Source organism: Leopardus geoffroyi, chromosome A2, assembly GCF_018350155.1.
Source record: "Leopardus geoffroyi isolate Oge1 chromosome A2, O.geoffroyi_Oge1_pat1.0, whole genome shotgun sequence".
Taxonomy (NCBI): domain Eukaryota; kingdom Metazoa; phylum Chordata; class Mammalia; order Carnivora; family Felidae; genus Leopardus; species Leopardus geoffroyi.
The window spans coordinates 124,676,272-124,693,125 of record NC_059331.1 but is presented as its reverse complement, the minus strand read 5'-3'; the positions used below and the strand labels follow the sequence as shown (position 1 = coordinate 124,693,125).

General features: G+C 39.1%; 1 protein-coding gene across 13 annotated transcripts in view; it reads right to left on the bottom strand.

Annotated features, from left to right (window-relative positions):
* The window catches only part of BBS9 (Bardet-Biedl syndrome 9), a 453,760-nt gene that overhangs the window by 84,394 nt on the left and 352,512 nt on the right, over positions 1-16,854 (bottom strand). For all 13 annotated transcript variants that reach the window (XM_045495275.1, XM_045495266.1, XM_045495269.1 and 10 more), the window contains one exon: positions 4,407-4,589. In XM_045495275.1, coding sequence (XP_045351231.1) covers positions 4,407-4,589 — 183 coding nt within the window. The remainder of the gene's footprint in view (positions 1-4,406; positions 4,590-16,854) is intronic.

Genomic DNA, 16,854 nt, shown 5'->3' with positions numbered 1-16,854 from the left:
ATCAGGTACACTGATAGAACACATTATTTGGGGCAAAACTTCTCCATCACAGGAAGATGGAACTGAGTTTAAGAGCTCTTTTTGGAGATGCCAAATAGAACAGTTAATGTTTTTCTTAAAGTGAAGGGAAGTATCCCTACAAAAACACATTTGGCATATGTAACTTTCAACACCTTGAAAAAGTCACACATAATAGTCTGCAATACCAGCATTTATTTGCCCCCAAATAGTAATGAGAAGTGACAAAAATAGAAAAGCATTTAAGAAACAGATCAAAGAAAACAATGATGAATTCTGATCCAAATGAGATGGCATTTAAAAAAATACTGATAGGATAGTGTGAAGAACATCACTTTTCATTAGGAATAATAAATTCTAAATATTTATGCTTTGTGAACCTGATGCCAGTTCAGAAAATATTCCAGAGTGAACTATGGCATTTAGCCTGCCGTTTGTGACACAGGCCATCTAAATAACAATACAACAAACCATTGTGCAGTGCTATGTGCAACATAAATAAAACATCTTCTGAGCACTTTCTTCCACCCCTCAATACTTGTGGGGACATCTGACCTTGAACTGAGAGTCTCTTCTGAAAATGTTGTCCACATGTCTGAAGTTCTCCCCCTCACACATGTACTCTGCCATCCACTTCCAACCAAACCGTCTAAATTACATTCAGATTTTTGTGGTATCATAATAACTTCAATATGGGATATATTTTCAACATTCTGGTCAGAGACTCCTTTCTTCCCCGTCTTACCCTCATTCCAAGTTATTTCAGGTTTGCATATTTCATTTTCACATCTCAGTGGGACACCCATCACATAACATTTATTTGTGAGGTCCAAAGGCATAATGTGGGGGATTGTGAACTAGCATGTCAAAACCACATACTGCATGCGTACGTCTTAAAGAATGAAAAAGGATTCCTTTTTTCTCAAGATATATAAGCTGTCTCAACAGTATAAGTCCAAAGTGAATACCACAACCTAATTAAAGATGAAGAGCATAACAAGCAGTATTAAAATGTCTTTTTGGATTCATTCTTTTCCAAGTTATGTTTTTATCAAATGTCCTGTCTTATTAATGGCTTCAATAGACATAACGAGTATACACCCCTTCTAATCTCGCCAAATTCAGAAGAAAGTTGAAAGAATTTTTCCCTCTATATTTTGGGAGTTATGACAGCAAAGAACACAGTGGCAGGCAGAAAGCAGCTTTGAGAGGATGCCTAGTCCATTCACCTGCCTACAGGGATGAACACACTATTCCCAGCAGAAGGAGGCTGTTTTGAAAGATCTCTAGAGACAGAAATTCCACAGTCTCTCTGGGGACTCAGTCCCTACATTTGAGAACCTTTATTTCAAGGAAATTCTTCCTCTGGGTCTAACCACACTTCATGGCCACCTTCAGGAGCATGTGAGCCATGTGGTCACACAGGGCCCCACGCTTGATTTAATGTTTTGCCATTGCCACCTTGAAATTCTTTTTTTTTTTTTTTTTTTTTTTTTTTTTTTTGAGAGAGAGAGAGAGAGAGAGAGAGTGCTAGTGAGCAACAGGCAGAAAGAGAAAGAGAATCCCAGGAGAGGCAAAGGGAGGGAGGGAGGGAGGGAGAGAGAGAGAGAGAGAGAGAGAGAGAGAGAGATAAAAGCAGGGCTGTGTTAGCCCGAAGCGGGGCTCGTGTTCACCCAAAGAAGGGCTCGAGCTCACCTGATGTGGGACTTAAACTCACGAACTGTGAGATCATGGCCTGAAACATGAGATCATGACCTATGCCGAAGTCAGATGCTTAACAACTGAGCTACCCAGGCGCCCCTGAAATTCTTAATGTTATCTTGCACTTGTCTTCTGTAAGTGATGTCTGCTGGAATGGTGAATTATGTGTAAGAAGGGAAGACATGCGCAGTACGCATTCCTTCTACCTTTCTGCCCCATAAGCTTAGAATTCTATGGCCCCAGAATGAGTGGGAGACAGGGAGACTCGAAACAAATACAAGGAGGGCATGTCTAGACTGATTAAGTGGGGGCACTGACAGCCTTTAAGGCGTTTCATTGCACCAAAACTTGTTTTGAATGAAGAAAGTCAGCAAATAGATTCAAAGAAACAGGAATGACTAAGGAAGTCCATTACACCCCTGTTACTTCCCTGTATTATCCGACTACTTACACTGAAAATGGTAACAGAAGGAAAGGGAAATAGAGTAACACAGAGCTCCTTTTTCTTTCCTTCCCTACTCATCAGTAAGCTGAAGGTGGAAAGTGTTGGTAGATGTGTGCATATCAAGAAGGGAAGTAAAAGCAGTTAATTTTGTGCAGTGATTCACAGCTCTGTAAGAACAAAATACATATGCATGTATGAGCTACAAAATACAAATTATATAATTTTGGTGATTCTGCATATAGGTCCAATTCTCTTATATTTGTGTTAAAACTGGCATTGCACATTATAAAGATTCATGGTACAATTCCTGCTGACAACTTAAATTTTTTATTTTTCTTCATTTAGAATAGCATAAAATAGCAAATAAAAACATCATGATGAGACACAGAAAGTAAAAAGCTTTGTTTTAGAATCTGTTTTAACAATATTTTGGTTATTTTTCTACTTTTTTGAACAAGGGATCCACATTTTCACTTTGCTCTGGGTCCTGTAAATTATACAGCTGGCCCTGCCCTGCTTCCTCATGCTCCAGATTATATCTACTACATCTGTTCTGCCAAGTCACTTCTTATTAGCTTTCACCCTTTCTCTAGTCATTCACCCAACAAATATTGACTGTGCTATGGTCAGGAACCATGCCAGAGGCTGAGAATATAAAAATGAGTAAGATATAATTCCACTCTATTCCATTATCTCATTTAATTCTTATTCAACTTGGGTAGGTCCTATTATTGTTTCTAGCTTAGAAATACAGAAGTAGAGATTTAGAACAGCCAGAAAACCTGATCAGAAGGACTTTATCATCGAGTGGTGGAACCAGGAACTGAGGCCACCAAAGTCTTTCTGACTACTTAAATCTGAGTTCACAGTTATCATTCTCACTAATACAACCCAAATTGTATTCTTTGTTCTCTGTTATTACAATGTCCACGTTTCTGGCTTCTCAAAGATCAATTTTAGCAGTAATTTCATTTTATGAATCTAAAAAAAAAGGTATACTCTAAATTGTTTCCCAATTTATTTATTAGTATTTTGTTTATGATATAAAATACAGCTTGAATTTTTTTTCATCTGACAATACTTTGACCCAATTATAGAAAATTACATTGAACAGACAAAGCCTGTGATTTTCAAAATCTTGTTCATGACTTTGTTTGCTAAAATACAGTGTATTGATAAAAAACAAAAAACAAAAAAAAAAAACATGTGCTTTGAAAGCAGCCAGACCTTGGCCCAAACCATGGCTCTATATCCACTAGTTTCCAAAAGGTACTTAACTCTCAAAGCCTAAATTTTCTCATATGTTAAATGGAGGTGAAAATAGTACCTTAACAACCTTCTAGGCCCATGTTTAAGATTAAATGAGACCATCCTTGTGGAACACTTAAAATATCACCTCGTGCCTATTTAGTAAGTACTCAGAAATGTTAGTTTTAGTACTATCATTTTTAGCCCTATGTTCTCATGGCTATGTTTGAAATGGCTTTTTTCATGAAACGGTTTCTTCCAATACAAAAAAATGAGTCCAAGAGTCTCTAATTTCCAAGAAGTATATTATTTCTTTGTAAATAAAAGCATGCAAAAAGTTCCCTCATGATGACACCTGGTAGTCATACAAACCTCTACAATTCGAGGGGTCTGAGATGGTTTTATTCATATAACCTTTCAACAAAAACTCTAAATATGAACCCTCATCTTCCCCCCCACTTTGGTTCTAAACTGCCTATTGAAAGGGTCAAGAGTAAAAAAGTTTATACACTGTATTAAGAACTATATAAATGTGACAAAATATTCCTGTCATTTGGCAAGGCTATCTCAGTTCTCCCTAACCCTTGAACTGACACTTAAATTTAAGAACACTGAGCAAATTAAAATGGCTGAACTGTTTTCTCTGGTGGAAAAGGAAAGGATTAGCTAATCTGAAGGTTTACTGCCATCACTCAGGCAGTCAAATGACTGTTTCCCTGGCTTCTAAGTGATTGAAGAGCACATAAAAAATAGACTGAATACCACATAAAAATGGACTCTATACCTATTTTTAAAATAGCTCTAGAAAAAAAAAAGGCCTTCATTTGACATTTTTATTATGATTTAAAGAAAAGGAAAACAGGATCTGGATTAAAAAAAAAAAAAAAAAGCCTCCGCCAGGTACCTTAGAAAATACAACAGCCATGTGATATCTTCTTAAAACCACAATCTTTTCAATAATGGCTGTTACCATTGCAGAGTCGTGGGTCCTTACCAATTCCTGGGTGTCCTGCTGCAGTGGCAGAAATGCTGCTTCCAGAATAGCGATCTGGTCGGTACTAAGCTTCTGCCACAGCCCAATCAGCAGAATCACCAAATGGGTGGCACTTTTCAGCCTGGTGAATGACTGGAACAGACTGTCTTGGTTTTCCTCTACTGCATCTGCGAGAGCGATTACCTGCAGAAATGACAAACTTCAGTTAGGGATAATTTCACGATGCTTGAGCCCTCAACAAATTACATTTGGCACACTTGTGTTTTCTTTAAAACAGCTTGATGAACTTTGTCTTCCACAAACACAAGCTATGTTGAGTAATAAAATAGTTATCATTCATCTGCTCACTTCCTTCTTTAAAAAAAAAAAAAATCCCTGATGTAATTCCAAATCCATATGGCCAGAGGATGAAAATATCCATGAAATCAGCTTAATGGGGACATTGTTCTGTGTCTGGTTCACCATCAATTGACCTTCTACAATATATGATAATATAAGTAACCTCTAATACAGTTGTTATAGTCTTTATTACTAGCTAGAGATGGATCAATTAAAAAATATCAAAATAACCACGTTTGCCACGTAATTTAAAATAATGATTTCATTACATCCTTTTCAGAAAGTAATTATCTGCCTCTGATTATTACTCTTGATATGCTACATGATGTTGAGATATCCAGTATTTCTTTATTATATCCAAAAGGTAGATAATGTTCAAACATTTGACCAATTGAGTAATGTCATTTTTAACACAAATGTCAGGCACTAGCCCACAGGGATCTGAAAGAAAAAAAAAACGTTCAGGGTGTGTTAGCTTTACAATGCCAAATCTACTTACGATAAAACTGGCAGGAGTAGAATTGGCTTTTTTTTTTCATCCTCTTGAATAATCTTGTGGAAAAAAGAACTAAAGCAACAATTGAATAGAACATCCAAGACTGCCCATTGGTGTTTTATTTTAATGTCTCGGTGAATTTTGTGCTCATTAAAAGTAATGAACTGACTGGCCCAGAGGCTCAAGGCGTCTTACAGCCCCCAGAACAGGAATAGGAAAAGCTAGGGCAATGTGTGCTCCTTTCTGTCAGTCCCTGCCAGCTTGAGGGACTAGAGTTCAGATGACTTTCAGAACTCTAGTTCAGATGAGCCATTTGGTGATATTTCATGGCTTATTGAAACTGGCCCAAAGGGCTTGTTAAAAAATCATCATTCAAACAAGTTAGAGTTTACAGCTGTGTGGTCTCCCAAATTCCATGTAGCAATGGGGGCTGTTGGGGGACAGTCCTCAGAGTGTCTGGGAGACACTGGAAAAGAGATGTAGGTTAGGAAAAGACAAAGCTGTCGAGGCAAGGTGTTTGCCTGACAATGCCAGGCAGACCATGATACTCTGGCATTTGGTTGAGGGCCTGCAAGAGTTATAAAAGACAATCACAACTCCCATTCAGCTCTCCAGGGAACCCTGGGAGTTTGGACCAAGGTCAGCATTGTAATAAAGTGCATTGCTTACTACGTACCTAGTACTGTGCTACTTTCTTTCCATAGGTGTTCAAAACAGCACATGATATCTTCTAGCCCATAAGGATCTTATAATTTTTTTGGACAGGAAACATAAATATCCAACCAATTAGTGGAAAGAAACATTACTGTAATAATGTCCTAATTGTGCAGAACAGAAAATAAGTGTAAAAGAAGTTCGCAAAGGGACAGGTTATTATGGGCCAGAGTTAATATCCCTGGGGCCTCTTTTACTCAAATGAGGCTTGGAACTCATCCCTTCCCTATTACTTCAAGAAGTCTCCTCTAAGAGACAGAGGCCACACTTTCCATAAACCAAAACACCTGGAATCATCTGCTTCTTCCCCCAGCTTCACCATGATTACAACTGACTCCTGTTAAAGTCTACATTTATATTCTTTTTTTCCTGTGAGTGTTACCAATTAAGCCTCATTGTGGGAACCATCATATTATGACACAGATGCGTATTGTCAATAAGCCCAAATCATACAAAGATCAAGGTTATAAACACCTCCTGAGTGCCAGGTATATGCAAGAAGTTGCAGAAACCACTCTAGGGAATTCAATGGTGACAGATTTCATCTCTACCTTCAGAGAGTTAATAATGGAAAAAGGAAAATACGTCAGAGGCAAGTGGCGACACTGTAGGGAAGACCCTATGAACTGTAAAGGAAAAGTGCCATTAATATTATGATTAGTAGGTTAATAATAATCCCTGTAATTAAGTGAGCACAGACTGCATGCCAAACATTCTGCTGTGCCATACAGGTACCAGTGTCTTCAATCCCCACACCTCCACCTGGTTGACATATCTCTATTTTACAGATGAGGCCTCTGAGGCTCAGCGGATGTAAGAAATTTGCCCCGTACTGTGCACAGGGATGTAAACTGTGCCTGTGCTTCGAACGGCTCCATGCTTGGTTTAATGCCCTGCTGCCTCTGTCTTTAAATTCTTAATAATTTTATTTTTGAAGTTGTGTTTTATACGTGAAGTCAATGATGGGGCAACAGAACATACACATGAGCAGGGGAGATACGTTCATTAACTCACGGTTAAATGCTCTTATATTTGCATTTAAAACTGGCATTGAACAATATAAGGATTGATGGTAACATTCATGCAAATAATCTTAATTTTTCTATACTTGGAATGACGTTAAATAGAAAATAAAAACACCATGAGAAAGTGTGAAAGAGAGACTGCTGAAGAAAGGAAAAGGCTTTAGATTTTAGTGGCTATTTTAATAGCACTTTCTTCCTGACTTTTTTTTTTTAATTTTTTTCAACGTTTATTTATTTTTGGGACAGAGAGACAGAGCATGAACAGGGGAGGGGCAGAGAGAGAGGGAGACACAGAATCGGAAACAGGCTCCAGGCTCTGAGCCATCAGCCCAGAGCCTGACGTGGGGCTCGAACTCGCGGACCGCGAGATCATGACCTGGCTGAAGTCGGACGCTCAACCGACTGCGCCACCCAGGCGCCCCTTTCTTCCTGACTTTTAACAAGGGCCCTGCATTTTCATTTTGCACTGGGAAGTGCAAATTAAGTGGGCAGCTTGACCATCACGTAGCAAGTGAGAGACCAGGAGTCGCACTTTGGAGTCTCTCAATCCAAAGCCTGCGTGCAACCTGAAGCACCTGCCAGGTTCAGAGAAAGGTTTAACTATTACTGAGTCTGGAGCACTTTACAAAGGAAAAGGTGGAGGAAGAAGCAACTTGGCCAGCTCCTACAGGCTCCAGAGAAAGGACAGGTTGTCCTGTTTTCAATTTTGTGTGCCAGCTGTTAAACACGACCATTACTTAAAACTTAAGTTACATAAACTTAAAGAAATTACACCAAAACAAAGGTGATAAATACTCAAAACTCATTACTTCTTAATTAGTTCACTATTATCTAGGCCCTTGAGGTCACTTATGCCTACCGTATCTGTACGTTGGAAACACTCTGCAATGGTGGGCTACTGCCCATTTCTTCCCAACTTCACCTTCAGTGACCTCACATTGGTAGCTTGAAATCAGCCATGGTGGAAGTATTTACCACATGAACATCAACAAATGTTACAGAGCCAGGTCTCCTCCCAAAATCCCACCTTCCCAGAGAACCAGTTGTCAAATATTTACCAGTGTGCCACTGAGAAGAGATACCTGAAATTCATCCTCAAGAACAGATATTGGGTGAGGGGGCTTTAAAAGTACAGGAAACAACTTGAGCAAACTCATTAAAGCAGAAAAGTAGAGGCTGCTTGTTCAGGAAGGAGCAAATATTCCAGTTTGGGAAAAGCATTTGATGAGACAAAAAAAGGTCATCTGGGCAACTGCTGAAGAGGAAGCAGAATGTCAAGGTGGAGAGCGTGCATGTAACACTATAGGTACTGGGTGGCCACGGAGTACTCTGACTTGGGGCTGTCACCTGATGGAAGCTGCACTCAAAGCAGCTATCGGTCACAGTAAACATTTGGGCATTTGCTGGGACTTAAGTGAGGCTTTTATGCACGTTCCTCACTATCAAGGGAAAATTCTTACTAAGTGTAACAGCATGTCAGTTCGTGGACCCACCCAACTTGCTAAACACAGCTGTGGTAGAAGAATGACTTCTCAGTGAGACAGCAGCCCAAGCCACAGGATCTTTCCTAGGCAAGGCCCAAAATACATCAATCCGGGAGAAGCTTCATTTCTCTAAGTTTCGGTCTTGCTGGTTATATTTCTGTGCCATTGTGGAAAGTCTGCTATCCCCAAATGGTCACAGAAATTGGAAAGAAATGGGATAAACAATTCCTTATGTAAATTACCCCCAAGGAAAATCTTCCTGACCTACTGGCCAGCATGAAATACTAAACAGATCTCCATGTTCTCAATTTAGTTTTACACGTAACAGCCAAGTTTACTTTGTTCTCCATGAGAGCCAAATGAATTTAGCAGAATTAACATAGTAAAAAAGGCTGGAAAAACTAGACCCATCAAGATTTAGATCTGTCCCACCAAGGCCTAGAGGATCTTGCTACTCACCTGGAAATGTGAAATGAGGCCAACCAGCTGCTAGGATTTGAATCTAAAGGAGTGTGACTTTTTAGTGCTTATCACTGGCTGTGCAAGATGTGTGTTCCCTGGTGTTCAACAGAACTATAGAAAGGGAGGGGTTTAGGAAACAATAAATGCTAACGATTTCAGGCACAAATGTGTCGATAGTCTTTGTTTTGCTTTTTCAAATTGAAGGTTTCCAAATAAAATGGAGACCCCAAAGGACATCTATGTCCAACTGCCATATCAGTTGATGCCAAAGTAATGAGGCAGAGGCCCAGGGAGCTGCTTGCAGGAAAATGCTCAACTCATAAAGTGAGTGTGAAATTAATCCCAAATACTTCCAGCTGCCAAGATAGGCTCTAAAATTGGTTACAGGAAAGCAGCAGCAGCAACAGCAGAGTAGACATGAATCATGCTCTATGTGAACACAGACATGTCCAATTTCTTCACCTAAACTCACCATCGAATCTGCCTCCAAATCTCATGTGTGGCACACAGAACCCCATTACACTGCTGTTTAGCTGTCATTTACTGAGCCCTCGCTGTGGGCCAGGCACTGTGCTAGTGCTGTTATATTCAGATTATCACTTGGTCCTAATGACTACCCTCTGAGGAAAAATTGTTGATCCCTACAGCCCCCATTTCCAGATGAGGAAACAGAAGCTTAGGGCTCAGATGAGCTTAGTCCTGAACTACAGCAGAGAAGGGCCAGGATTCCAATCCTGTCTCCTGATTGCCCATTGAGTGCCCCTTCTTCCCCAACGGAACACAAATATATACAGTAGGCACCTTAAAATAATTCAGTGGGTTTTCATCTTGATAAACCAACAAAGATACTAAGGATAAACACTACTAATATATTACATCCATAACAGGCATAGGTGCTTTAGTGAGACTTCCACATTGTTGGGGATGAGGTCACCTCAAATTGAAATTTTCAGGTTGGTTCCTAACCAAAGTTACAGTAAAAGGAAATGAGTTCATAATTTGTAAAGGATTGGGGAGTTGTTTCTCAAAAAAATTGTATTGCGGGGGCGCCTGGGTAGCTCCATCAGTTGAGCATCTGACTCTTGATTTCGGCTCAGTTTGTGGGATCAAGCCCCACATCAGGCTCTGAGAGGGAAGCGCAGAGTCTGCTTGGGATTCTCTCTCTCCCTCTCCCTCTGGCCCTCCCCTGCTTGCTCTCTCTCTCTCCCAAAAGAAATAAACATTAAAACTAATTTTTAATTGCATTAGGTTCCATATAGCTCAAAATTATGAACACTTTAGAAATTAGCTATTTCCTATGCCTGGTCCTTTAGTGAAGCTACTTTTGAAAAAGGATGATTCATTTATTTTCTACAAATCTCAGACTACAATGTTTTCAGTGGTCTAAGCAAGCTGATGTTATGTAATAATAATTGTCAACGTTTACTGAGGACTTTCTAGGAGCCAAGAACTGTGCTAATCTCCTTACAGCAATTAGCTCTTTTATTCTCAAAACAGTTCTATGAGATAGACACTATTATTGCCCATATTTAAAAATAAAGAGACAGAAATACAGAAAGCATCAAGCAGTTAGTCAGTGACAGAACCAGAATTCATATCCAAGCCATCTGATCCAAGAATGTCACCAAGTAACAGTACCTGCATTAATTTCCTGCCCTCACATCAATGTAATTGTAGGCAAAATGTGGAACAAATTCTATCAGAAGCTCCCCAATGGGAGGTTTCAACTTTGCTGACATTCTAATACCCCAAATGAATTGAGATGTATTTATTTTAATAAAAGTCCAGCATCAATGAATGAGTTAAGAAAATGGAGTGCTATGACATGGATGAGTTTGTACATCCCTGTACATCCCTACTGCATTCAGCAATAGGCCATGCAATGGACTGACCACCCTACCAAGCAGCTTTAAGTCAGTGATCAATTCACTTCCCTTATCTGGGCTCTAGTTTCATCACCTTTAAAATGCAGGGGTGGGAAACAGGATTAATAACATCCAACAGAGCTGTGTCAGATTTTAAAACTTAAATTCCTTTTGGATGATATGTTGTTTTGAATGATCCACACCACTTCCCCTCTGCACTCATCCTGTGTTTCTCATTTAATGTTTATTGATTTTGGAGTTTTTATCTATAAAATGGCAGTAAGAATATTTTCTTTGGCTAATTCATATCATTATGAGAATTAAATGAAAGAGGTAAAAAGATGCATAATACCAAGTGTTGGCAAAGACACAGAGAAATCAGAATACCTCAAACATTGAGAGTGGTAATGTAATCAGGTAGTCGCTTTGGAAACAGGTTGTCAGTTCCTCAGAAAGGTAGACACTGAGTTGCCAGGGGAGGCAGCAATGACAATTCTAGGTTTCTACCCCAGATTAAGGAAAATATATGTCCACTCAAACACTTGTTCACAAATATTTACGTCTGCAATATTTATAATAGCCCCCAAAGGAAAAACAACTCAAATGTCCATCAACTGAAGAATAAATTAAATGAGGCATATCAATATTACAGAATATTATTCAGCCATAAAAAGAAACAGAGTACTTACACATGCTACTACATGGATGAGCCTTAAAAACATTCTGCTAAGTTAAAGAAGCCAGTCACAAAGGACTGCATTTGTGTGATCCCATTTATATGAAATGTACAGAATCGGCAAATCTATAAACACTGTAAACAGACTAGTGGCTTCTTAGCGCAAGGGGTGGGTGTGGGATAGGAGGGAATGGAAAGTGACTGCTAATGGTTGCACAACCTTGTGGATATGCTAAAAATCATTAAGTTGTACACCTTAATTGAGTGAATTGTTTACATATAAATTATATCTCGATAAAGCTGTTAAAAGTAATAAATAAAAAGTACTGTGAAAGTATAATTCATGTAAGGGTGATAAATTAACACAAAGGCACCTTTATTTAGGAAACAACTTTGATATGTTAATGGCTATACCATATTGTATAACTTGGGCTTAGCAACATTCTGGATGATGCAATAATCAAATAACTTTAGAGTCAAGTAGATATGTGTGAATGCCGGTAACGCTACTTACTAGCTGTACAACCTTTGGCCAGCTCCTCTACCTTCCTCAGACTTGGTTTTCACCTATAAAATAATACTCAAGTAGTTAACATCCTTTCTATGCATTCCTAATTTGTTTGGCTCCTGGTTATTCTTTCTGAATACTCCATAGTTGAGGGTTCATTTCAGTGTAGTAATATCAGGCCAATTCTACTTTTTCTGTCAGGTTAACAGTGACAATGAAAAAAGGAAGCTCCTTCTCCGATACTTGAGGCACATTACTACTGCCACCTAAGGTGATGCAGGACAGCTGATTATGTTGCAATGTTTTCCGGCTCTCTCTGTGTGGTCACTCAATGGAACAATGCTCATTTGTAGCCACATTTAATCAAATTTCAAAGTAAAATGTCATGAGACCATGTATCGAATACATAATACAAGACATGTAAGGTTACAAGTTTTGGATGACTTTTTTTAGTCCTTTAGGAATTCTATTAAAATATATACACACGGGGCACCTGGGTGGCTCAGTCGGTTAAGCGTCTGACTCTTGATTTCAGCTCAGGTCATGATCTTGCAGTTTCATGAATTTAAGCCCTTCGTCGGGCTCTGCAATGGTAGCATGAAGTCTGTTTGGGACTCTCTCTCTCCCTCTGTACCTCCCCCACTTGCGCTATCTCTGTCTCTCTCAAAATAAATACACAAACTTCAAAAAATAGTAATAATTTGTTTTTAAAAATACACACATACAAACATTTAACTTGGCTGCTATAATTTGCTCTCCAAGAATCCTCTGAGGCTTGTTAATTAGGGAGCTAGATGTTATTTTTCTTTTATACCTTATTCAAAATGTACAAAATTTGGTGTTTTAAATAAAAGGTTTGTAAAGTACACTATGGGAAGGAAGAGGGAAAACAAAACTCACACTCATTCCAGAAAATTCCAGCGTAAAAAAAGCAATAGATAAGTCCCCACCATGCCTTCAATTTTCTGGTACTCGGTACACAGTGGGTATCCCAGAAATGCTGCCTGAATGAATGAAACTCAAAGTCAGTCCACCTAAAACTCCGGCATAACTAAACTGCTTCTTAAATCCCAGACACACTCAATCAAGCATTGTCAGGTTCCCAATGTGAATGGAACCCAAGAGATGTCATATGGAAACAACAGATCTACCTCAATATATCTGTCATCTACTTACCAGAAAAAGGGGGGGGGGCGCACCTGGGTGGCTCAGTCGGTTAAGCGTCCGACTTCAGCTTGGTCATGATCTCACAGCTCGTGAGTTCAAGGCCCGTGTCGGGTTTTGTGCTGACAGCTCGGAGCCTGCAGCCTGCTTCTGATTCTGACCCCCTCACATTCTATCTCCGTCTCTCTCAAAAATAAATAAACATTAAAAAAAAATTTGTTTAAAACAACAACAAAAAATCTTTCCAATTCACCTTTAGCCACAGCTGCCTAACACCAGGATACAGACAGCTCTAATGACTGCTGAAATGAATGTTTTGTTCACATGGCTGCCCTTTGGTTAGAAAGATACACTTTCAAAGCTGTAATCATCAAGACAGTATGGTACTGGCACAAGAATAGACACTTAGATCAAGGGAACAGAATAGAGAACCCAGAAATGGACCCACAAATGTATGGCCAACTAATCTTTGACAAAGCAGCAAAGAATATCCAATGGAACAAAGATAGTCTCTTTAGCAAGTGGTGCTGGGAAAACTGGACAGTGACATGCAGAAGAATGAACCTGGACCACTTTCTTACACCATACACAAAAATAAACTCAAAATGGATGAAAGACCTAAATGTAAGGCAGGAAGCCATCAAAAACCTCAAGGAGAAAGTAGGCAAAAACCTCTTTGATCTTGGCCGCAGCAACTTCTTACTCAACACGTCTCCGGAGGCAAGGGAAACAAAAGCAAAAATGAACTACTGGGACCTCATGAAAATAAAAAGCTTCTGCACAGCGAAGGAATCAGCAAAATTAAAAGGCAACCAACAGGGGCACCTGGGTGGCTCAGTCAGTTAAACGTCCGACTTCGGCTCAGGTCATGATCTTGCACTTTGTGAGTTCGAGCCCCACATCAGGTTCTGTGCTGATAACTTGGAGCCTGGAGCCTGCTTCAGATTCTGTGTCTCACTCTCTCTCTGCCCCTCCCCTGCTCATGCTCTGTCTCTGTCTCTCAAAAATAAACAAATATTCAAAAAAATTTTTTTACGGCTACCGACGGAATGGGAGAAGATATCTGCAAAACGACATGTCAGAGAAAGGGTTAGTATACAAAATCTATAAAGAACTTATCCAACTCAACACCCAAAAAACAAATAACCCAGTGAAGAAATGGGCAAAAGACATGAATAGACACTTTTCCAAAGAAGACATCCAAATGGCCAACCGACACATGAAAAAATGCTCAACATCACTCATCATCAGGGAAATACAAATCAAAACCACCATGAGATACCACCTCACACCTGTCAGAATGGCTAACATTAACAACTCAGGCAACAACAGATGTTGGCAAGGATACAGATGTTGGCAAGGATACTTTTGCACTGTTGGTGGGAATGCAAGCTGGTGCAGCTACTCTGGAAAGCAGTATGGAGGTTCTTCAAAAAACTAAAAATAGAACTACCCTACAACCCAGCAAATGCACTACCAAGCATTTATCCAAGCAATACAGGTGTGCTGTTTTGAAGGGACACGTGCACCCCCATGTTTATAGCAGCACTATCAACAATAGCCAAAGTATGAAAAGAGCGCAAATGTCCATCGATGGATGAATGGATAAAGATGTGGTAAATATATACAATGGAGTATTACTCGGCAATCAAAAAGAATGAAATCTTGCCATTCGCAACTACGTGGATGGAACTAGAGGGTATTATGCTAAGCAAAATTAGAGAAAGACAAATATCATATGACTTCACTCATATGAGGACTTTGAGACAAAACAGATGAACATAAGGGAAGGGAAACAAAAATAATATAAAAACAGGGAGGGGGACAAAACAGAAGATACTCATAAATATGGAGAACAAACTGAGGGTTACTGGAGGGGTTGTGGGAGCGGGGATGGGCTAAATCGGTAAGGGGCACGTAGGAATCTACTCCTGAAATCATTGTTGCACTATATGCTAACTAATTTGGATGTGAATTTAAAAAACTAAATCCAAAAAAAAAAGAAAGAAAGAAAGATACACTTTCAGTCTAGGGGAGATTTGGAAGCAGGCAAGAAAAAGGGCATGCTTCCCACTCAACGATATTATTGGCTATGGCGTTTGCTACAGACTGGGAAAGCCCCTGCAATAAGGAAGAAGAAAAAGTTTACCATGTCTAAACTTTTACTTTGGCTGAAAAGATCCAGTTTGTATCCCAAAGAATTGTTCTTTTAACAGAAACAATGAAATAAGGTTCAAAATGAAAAGAGAAATGGTGGGATGATTTAAACGCCAGATAAGCACGTAAAAAGTGTTTCATTATCTATGTGCTGAACCTTTAGCTAGATAAAAGAGAACCCTGGGATTTTAACTGGAAGGCATAGGAAGATTCCAATTCTAAACTACTTTTGCTACTATGTTATTTTGTACAAATAGAATAGGGTACTAGATTACATTCTATTGCACCTCTCACAGAGTAAAATCTTAAGATTCCCCTATAACGAGCATTTAGCTGAAATTCCTAAACCAAACCCAGGATTAGAATACATTTTTAACCATGCTATCATTTGGATAGCTATTAAAATAACAGGGAAAATGTACCCTTTAGTAAAATATTTCAGTCACACATGATTTGTCTTCATAAAAAGAGACCTGCTAATTGGCCAAATCACCTGATGCTTTGGAACACTAAGGTATGATCGCTGTGACTCTTAGAAGTCATGATGGTTTTACTGGTCTAGGATTATAATTTTCCTTGACACCAATCCACACTTGCCAAATGCCTTGAGAATTCATTTAAAACTTCTTTTACAAAAACAAATTATTCCTGAGAAATTTCCTTATACTATGTACTATAGGACCCTTTTTTTCTTCTTTTTTAATGTTCTGCCCAGAAGAATATGAAAGGTAGGCAGTGCTGGAATATAGACTTTGGCTGGGACTTTTAAAACATATACCACTGATACATAAAAATATTAAATGAGAAAGACAATAAATCATTTGCAAGTGACATAGAGACAAATTTTGCTATTTCTGCAAAGTTTATTCACAAAATAGACATGTAACTTAATCACCTAAAAGGAAACTAACTCCAATGCTTGGCTAATATAATGTTAAAAATACAACTGATCTCAAACCTGATTACTATTTTTACCTTCCCCCTACCCTCCACTCCCCTGCTGACCAAATTTTTACCCCTTTCCATAAAATGAACTACTTAAAGCCAAGTAAAACCCCAATTTAAAAAATAATAATTAATGAAATCAAGTTGTTAAAAAAAAAAGAATGAACGTTCCCTGGACCATGGTTACTCATTGAACAGATCGCTGTTAAAGCTGGAATCTATGGTTGGCAAAGTCAGAGCTCGTTTTACAAACCCTGGAGAATGCCACAGTTATCACTGTCCAAAAACAACATCCAAGAGGTCCGATGTGAATAGTTCCTAAGTTTAGAATATTTCAGACCACATTCCTACAGGCAGACATGTCAGTAATTATGTAGCCACCCACACAGCCTTGAGTGCCATCTCCAATGAGGGCAAATGATGGATAGTGGGGTAGTTGGTTGGTTATCCTAAGAGCATTCCTTTAGTAAGGCCATTAACGCGAAGACACATTATTACATGTGATCAGTTAAGGCATGTTGATAATCCACCCAAAAAGGCAAAAATAGAAACTGGAGACCCCAACAGTGTTGACGATGCTGTTGACCATTTCCTTCATTCCAGAGTTTAAGAG